The 7,962-nt window shown below is 40.5% G+C and overlaps 1 protein-coding gene across 1 annotated transcript; it reads right to left on the reverse strand.

The window, feature by feature from the left end:
* Positions 1-119: 119 nt before the first annotated feature.
* On the reverse strand, positions 120-7,962 carry LOC125578064 (uncharacterized protein At4g15970-like). Its single transcript, XM_048740350.1, has 4 exons — positions 7,732-7,962; positions 7,256-7,624; positions 5,342-5,633; positions 120-380 (listed from the first exon to the last, which is right to left on the reverse strand). The coding sequence occupies exons 1-4, from the start codon at positions 7,960-7,962 to the stop codon at positions 250-252; spliced, it is 1,023 nt and encodes a 340-aa protein (XP_048596307.1). The 3' UTR covers positions 120-249.

A 7,962-nucleotide genomic window follows, 5' to 3' on the forward strand; every position in this document is an offset into this window, starting at 1 on the left:
CTTTCAAATATATTTTCTCCAGTTTCAGTACTTTTAGTCTTTTACAGAACAAAGCATAAACGTATCTTTAATCCATATCCTATATACATTTCGACTAATCGGATCCTTTTACTTATATTAACAAATTTTGTGTACATATAACATATGTGGAACGCCGTTTCGCTACTACCTCACTCTACGACCACACCTATGACGACGTCTCCATCTAGCCTCTGCCTTCTTCGTGTTCCTCAAAAAACTCTCCGAAAATTATTGCTTCCAATCGCGAAGAACCGCGTTCAGATAGTTAACTTTGTTGTTTAAACCTTTACAACAATTGGCATGCATTGTATTGACTACATTGACGTCTTTGCTCGGCTCGCAAAAAGTACCGATATGAAATGTATAACACCCCAAAACTCAAGCCCAAAAAATTGTTTTGGTTTAAAAAAAAAAGTCCGCTCTGCAGCCCATTAAGATTAAAACCCTAGAGTTTCCTTACCTTCTCCTATAAATACAAAGCCTCCACCCCTTAGTCTTCCATCAGAAACTTTGAAGCGAAGCTCTGCAGAGAAATCCCGGAGACCGGAAGCCCTAGCCATCGATGATCTTTCTCTCTCCCTGCGCTGCCTCTCCTTCTTTTCTCTCTCCTCACCGCGTCTCTCTCCTCTCTCTCTCCTCACGATCTCTCTCCCGGCCGACTCTCTCTCTCCTTGCCGTGAGCAGCCGCGAGTGGTGGTGGTGGCCGCGTAGTGTCGTAGATCTCAGATCCCGTTTCTCTTACCCCCTATTTTCAGATCCAGATCCAGATCTAGACTAAAGTGAGGTGTTCTACCCAGATCTCTTTCATGTTCTTCTATACTGTTGAATGGGGATCTAGGATTGAGTAAATCCTGTTTGTTGTTAGGTTGATAGACCATATTGCATCAGAACTCTCATACTGATTTAAGACTTCAAATGAACTAGTTGTAATGATGATTGAATGATTGATTGATTGGTTGAAGATCTGTTTGTTTGTGATTGAGAGCTAGGATGTTTAGAAAGAATTAAATGTAGGATCTTAGAGTACAGCTAAACGGTCTGGTAGATGAATGGTAGACATATGTGAATGTTTGTTAAATGAATTGAGTGTAACACCGAGAACGGGTGGCGTCTAAAAAGGAAAGTAAGAAAGAGTCTAGGGAAAAAGGAAAAGGAAATGATAAAGGAAAAGGAAATGATAAGGATAAAGGAAATATAAGGAAAAAGGAAAAGTTAATTGAATGAAATACGAACCACCGAGGGACTGGTGGGGAGTGTGGGAAACGCGGTGGCCGTAGCGTTCAAAAACGGCAGGGTAAGAATAGAGGCGCCGGTAAGATTGAGTCACGCCGAGTCTTGGCGGGAAGGGGTCGTAATACACTGCAAGGGGTAGACTGCATCCAAGGAACCGGATGTCGAGTGTACCAGGGCAGACGGCTCCACAGGAACGAAGCAAGAAAAGGGGAGGAATGGTCCGCTTGAGCTGTGTAGGTCCTAAAGTTCTAGGATGATTGGAGTCTTAAAACAACCAAATTATGTGAATTGAGTGGTGAGTGAGTTCATTACATTACTTGATTTTGTGAAATGAAACTTTAATAACAAGTTAAGGAAGTTGCATCGAATTGGGTGTAGTCACTAGTCGGTTCTCGATGCGCATTGAGCAGTATAGAGGCTCATGGGAGAGACTGGTCTAGAATCGCTTCACTGAGTATTCATACTCACCCCTCTTTTCCCTCTCTTTTTGCAGAACTATAAGTGGAAGTATCGATGATAAGAAAGGAAACGCACTTGAAACTCATGGGACCAGTAACGGGACACACAGAGATGTCGGGAAAGTAGACATGTGTGTCCTCAACCCCGCGCCCAGGAACCCCGGTTGGAAATGGGGAAGGGGCGGGTGTTTCAATTGGTATCAGAGCCAGGTTAAGGTCCCTTAATACTAACTTAAGGGATCAGCGTTTCCGCCATTGTTCATTCTCCCCTTATGGTTTTGTTAGACCCATTGTAGTTAGTGTTGAAAGAGAATTTGAACAGCTCAGAGTCTTCGGCCGTGATCATAACAACAAAAAGTCTTCGAACCGCGGTGAGGTGGAGTTTTAGAGGCCCAGGAAGGGATTAACAAGGAGTTGTAAGTCAAGTATACAAAGGGATCCGTTGCCTAGCGCGACAAGCTAAAGAGGAATGGAAGGTCAGACATACAAGCTTGAGGTGATACGTCTCGCCGGCAGAACCACCCCACGCCGGCCAGGGAAGGCCGGGGGACGAGGGCCGGACGTAAGGACGAGGCATGTGTAGCTCCACGGAAGAGATATCTCTGCAGGAAATAGCGATGCGTCATTCTGATATTACAGTCAAACTCGTTCCCATATATATTTAAAAAAAAGGGAGACATGGGTGCGGGCCCCACCACATTGGCGTGGGCCCACCAGCGAGGGAAGGAGCAAAACCGAGGCGGCCAATGGGGGGCTGGACAAAAGGAGAAACCCGATTTCAGATTGCGGTGGCTAAGCTAAGGATCATCTTGGGGTAAAAAGGATGATGGAAGATCACTATGGAGCAAAAAGGTTGATGCTAACAAGGATGAGGAGGAAATGGGGTTCATGGAGCAGCAGAACGCCCACGGCCGAGAGACGACCGTGAGGCGTCAGGTGCTGATGCCCTAGTTCCAGAGATCTGCAGAGTGTAGGCGGATGTACCAAGGCCATGTGACTTTCCAGATCGCGCCTGAAGACGAAATGACGCCACCCAAGATGGGTTGTGGGCACCCAAGGAAGTCAGGATTGATCGGGAAGGTCTTGGACTGTTTAGGATGGAAGACAGTGTGCCAACGAGGAAGCGTGGACGTCCGAGGATGATTCCTAATATTGATGCAGACCGCTTGAGGAGCGTAACCGGGGTATGTCGGTGTGGGACACTGATGCAAGCCAAGCAAGGAACACAATCAGTTTGGGAGTACACCGACGAATTTCTGGAGACAACCAAAAGATGCAAGCAAAAGTCAGCGGAGGATTGGTGCCGGTGGTAAAATTCAGGGCAAGCTGCTTAGTGTGTTGGAACCATGGAAATTCGCTTTGGTGAACTGGATAGCCGGTCAGGCAATGGAGGCAGAAAGGACACTTACCGTCGGGTCGTCGCCATCTCGAGCTCTAAGGAAGAAGTGGAAGTGGAAGAGGATCTGCGGAAGAGATCGATTATGGATGAAAGAACCTCGGGAGAATGTACCGAGCCGTGCAAGTGTGAGATCCTTGTTCAGAAAGTGCATAAGCCTCGCCTGGTCCAAGAGTACACTAAGGAGTTCTTAGACATGACCGAGAAATGCAAGTCGAAGCCTGCGGAGGGGTAGTGCCGGTGTTATAAGGCGAGACTCCGTAGGGACATTCGAGGAGAGCTGAATGGAGCCATGGAATTTGCCTTAGTGGTGAGGATGGCAAGGAAGGCGATGGCAGCAAAGGCGTGACTGTTAAACATGTAATTTATGTCACAAGTGCTGAACGAAAAGAGATGCCATCGGAAGATTAACAATAGGAGGATTATCTGGAACCGTCAGCTAGAGGTGTCCGAGTGTTTGGTTATGATTCGAGGCAGAAATGCGCTTCTCCACTTTGTAGAGAGTAGATAAGATTTTGGGAACATCCCGTATGAGTAGGAATTATGTTCTTCCTTATTTACTTGGGAGTGTTTAGAAAGAAGATCCTTAAGAAAATATTGTGTGCCTCCCTTGAATGTGTTTGAACTCACCTCGGGTTTCGGGATGTTAATGTTTAAAGCCTGAAGATTGGAATTCAGGGCGAATTCTGATTAATAGGGGGAGAATTGTAACACCCCAAAACTCAAGTCCAAAAAGTTGTTTTAGTTTAAAAAGAAAGGCCCGCTCTGCAGCCCATTAAGATTAAAACCCTAGGTTTTCCTTGCCTTCTCCTATAAATACAAAGCCTCCACCCCTTAGTCTTCCATCAGAAACTTTGAAGCGAAGATCTACAGAGAAATCCCGGAGACTGGAAGCCCTAGCTGTCGACGATCTTTATCTCTCCCCGCGCTGCCTCTCCTTCTTTTCTCTCTCCTCACCGTGTCTCTCTCATCTCTCTCTCCTCACGATCTCTCTCCCGGCCGACTCTCTCTCTCCTTACCGTGAGCAGCCGCGAGTGGTGGTGGTGGCCGCGTAGTGTCGTAGATCTCAGATCCCGTTTCTCTTACCCTCTTATTTTCAGATCCAGATCTAGTTCTAGGCTAAAGTGAGGTGTTCTACCCAGATATATTTCATGTTCTTCTACATTGTTGAATGGGAATCTAGGATTGAGTATATCTTGTTTGTTGTTAGGTTGATAGACTATATTTCATCAGAACTCTCATACTGATTTAAGACTTCAAATGAACTGGTTGTAATGATAATTGAATGATTGATTGATTGGTTGAAGATCTGTTTGTTTGCGATTGACAGCTAGGATGTTTAGAAAGAATTAAACGTAGGATCTTAGAGTACAGCTAACTGGTCTGGTAGATGAATGGTAGACATCTGTGAATGTTTGTTAAATGAATTGAGTGTGACACCGAGAACGGGTGGCGTCTAAAAAGGAAAGTAAGAAAGAGTCTAAGGAAAAAGGAAATGGAAATGATAAAGAAAAATGAAATGATAATGATAAAGGAAATATAAGGAAAAAGGAAAAGTTAATTGAATGAAATACGAACCACCGAGGGACTGGTGGGGAGTGTGGGAAACGCGGCGGTCGTAGCGTTCAAAAACGGCAGGGTAAGAATAGAGGCGCCGGTAAGATTGAGTCACGCCGAGTCTTGGCGGGAAGGGATCGTAATACACTGCAAGGAGTAGACTGCATCCAAGGAACCGGATGTCGAGTGTACCATGGCAGGCGGCTCCACAGGAACGCAGCAAGAAAAGGGGAGGAATGGTCCGTTTGAGCTGTGTAGGTCCTAAAGTTCTAGGATGATTGGAGTCTTAAAACAACCAAATTATGTGAATTGAGTGGTGACTGAGTTCATTACATTACTTGATTTTGTGAAATGAAACTTTAATATTTAGTTAAGTAAGTTGCATCGAATTGGGTGTAGTGACTAGTCGGTTCTTTATTCGCATTGAGCAGTATAGAGGCTCATGGGAGAGACTGGTCTAGAATCGCTTCACTGAGTATTCATACCCACCCTTCTTTTCCCTCTCTTTTTGCAGAACTATAAGTGGAAGTATCGATGGTAAGAAAGGAAACGCACCTGAAACTCATGGGACCAGTAACGAGACACACGGAGATGTCGGGAAAGTAGACATGTGTGTCCTCAACTCCGCGTCCAGGAACCCCGGTTGGAAATGGGGAAAGGGCGGGTGTTTCATGAAGAGTGTCCAGAAACCTCATTTTGATTCCGATTTGATCAACAAAAGGATCTCTTTTTATGAGGTTGAACACTTCTTGGTCGTGCTTTCTTCTACCACGGAATCTCCACCTCGAACCACACCAAAACTCATAGAACTTAATGGTTTTGTTGTTGGCCTTGACGTATGTGAATCCGGAGTTCACCCAGTTGCTCTTGCTTGAGGAGTTTCCCTTGTAATGGTCGCACGCGATCTGAAAATCCACGTCTGGAAGAAATTGAGGAAATGGATCGCGAAACCACAAGATATCGGCATCCTAAAAGCAATCGACAGTAGACACGGTGAAATGAATCGAAATAAAACTATCAGAGTAATGTTATATAACATCATTTTTAGCACAAAAAATGCTATAACATATTGAATCCAGAAATGTAATTGAATTTGAAAGAATTCATAAGTAAGAACTTTTGCAGTATTTTAAACGATTTGATGAGATTTTAATGCATTTATTCAATTCTTTTTATGATGGATTTAAAGGAATATACATAAATTTGATAGAATACTAATTCCTCTAAATTCTATGAAATTTTTGAATCTTTGTAAAAAAGTGAACGAAAATTATTTAATCTTTAAACTGAAAGATAAATAATAATTAGTACTACAATAGTTTATTGATTGTAGCAATTTTATTGCAAAATAATAATACAAATAAATAAAATCTATAGATCATCTTATCTTTATAGGGATTCGATGCTATATGGTTGAGTAGGATTCATATGAGAGATAGATCTAATAAAAGAAGAAATTTTCATGTTTATCACATTGTTGGTACCGTTATTCAAGTTTACCACCAATAATTATATATATATTTTTTTTTATTTTTCCAATTTTATTTTTTTCAAATTCAAACTTTTTTCGATTTTTTTCGATTTTTTTTCTTTTTTCAATTCTTCTTTTTGAAATTAGATAATTATTTATGAAACTGTTTTTAAAAAAAAATATTTAATTTTTTTAATTATTTATTTGAATCCTAAACTCCACATTCCAAAAATCCTACATTCCTTTTAACTCTAAACCCTAAGTCTAAATTAGTTAACTCTAGGTTATAAAAAAATTCCTTTCTTTTTCTCTTTTTAAAAATGAAGGTATAAATAGTCAAGGTAAACAGGAAAAATTGTATTATAAATGTGGTATTTTTGGTAATTTTCCATAAAAACGTTTTAAAAAATGGTAAGTACTATTTTGTTGAGATGGTTACATTATATTATTTGATTAGAATATATTGTCAACAACAATTTGAAGTTTTGTAACTAGTGTTCTATATTAAATGCTAGTTTGTAGGGATTTTATGAAAACATAAGAAAAAGGTTAGCCTTTTTCAAAATAAGAAACCATCGAAAAGTTATTTTGTTTTTACGTGAGTTCATGAAATGCATAGTGAAAAATGATAGAACATGAGTTCGTGAAATACAGATTCCTACTGAGCACAACAAATCTCTCCATAGAAGCAAAGAATTGGTTCTTTACATTTCTATAGAACATATTCCATTAAATTGTTATCAAATAACATTAGTACAAATTAAAATCTATCAAATATTGAATAACAACAAGAATTTAAAAGAATTGATTAAATCAATAATTGAATAACAGTGGAATTTAATATCAAATTTCTAAATCTAATACCCCAAGTCTCGTCCTACCGCCTACGTATGTATAGGAAATGTAACCATTCTGTTACTTTTGAAGAAGTACATCTTAATATTAGTATTTATAGATTATAGTAATAAGGTAGCTAGACTAAATATAATCTAAAATCTATATACTAAATTTTAATTTGTTAATCATAAGTGAAAACATTTTTTTCATAAGATAAAACCTTTTGTAACTAAATAATTAAAAGAAAATATCAAACAAAGAGTAAGCAAGAATATTGCAAACCGTGAAGAGGAAGTTGTAGCCTAGGGCAAGAACTTCCATTAGAAACTCCATTCGCCTCCAAACGAGTTTCAAGTAGCCGGGAGTCATGTAGTTGTTCGGACCAGAGAGTTGGTCATAATCGGTGGCGTTGATCAAGTAGCAATGAGGATGAAGATGCAAACACTGTTCATATGCCTTGTTGTCCAGGCAAACCCCAATCACATGTTTGAGATACTTTTCGGTCCCGATTCCGATATGGAAACTCTCAAGAAACAAGTCGAACATGGAGTTTGGAGCCACCCATGCCTTGTTTAATGCTGTTATAATCACCGTCTTGTCCTCCATTGCCGCGTTCATCAAAACTCTTTCAAGTTCTGAAGCTGGTTCTCTCTATTGTATCCACCAAATGCAATATGGCGTGAATCACTAAATACATTCTATTAACATCTAAATACAAACGAAAACATATAAGCAGTTAACTGTATTTGATTACTCACCGTTTTGAAGGAAGTTTTGTTTTGTGAAAACCAGTTCATCTTCAATGGAGACAAAACCATTAGAGGATTATTAGAAGAATTATAGACCAAAATACAATAAATCGTCACGATGGTGAAGAGCAACACGAGTGTCATCACATCTCTTTGTGATCCGTTTGAAGGCGGTTTGGTTATGTCGCCGTCTCTATCATCAGTGGAAGCAGAACGCAATTCAGAGCTTGTATTTTCCAT

The sequence above is a fragment of the Brassica napus genome, chromosome A9 (genome assembly GCF_020379485.1).
Source record: "Brassica napus cultivar Da-Ae chromosome A9, Da-Ae, whole genome shotgun sequence".
In the NCBI taxonomy this organism is placed as follows: domain Eukaryota; kingdom Viridiplantae; phylum Streptophyta; class Magnoliopsida; order Brassicales; family Brassicaceae; genus Brassica; species Brassica napus.

Coding starts and splice junctions, on each gene's coding strand:
- LOC125578064 (XM_048740350.1), bottom strand. CDS start 7,962: ATGGAAAATACAAGCTCTGAATTGCGTTCTGCTTCCACTGATGATAGA. Junction 7,625..7,731: donor ACAAAACTTCCTTCAAAACG/GTGAGTAATCAA, acceptor TGGATACAATAG/AGAGAACCAGCTTCAGAACT. Junction 381..5,341: donor AATGAGGTTTCTGGACACTC/TTCATGAAACAC, acceptor GGTGTTATACAT/TTCATATCGGTACTTTTTGC.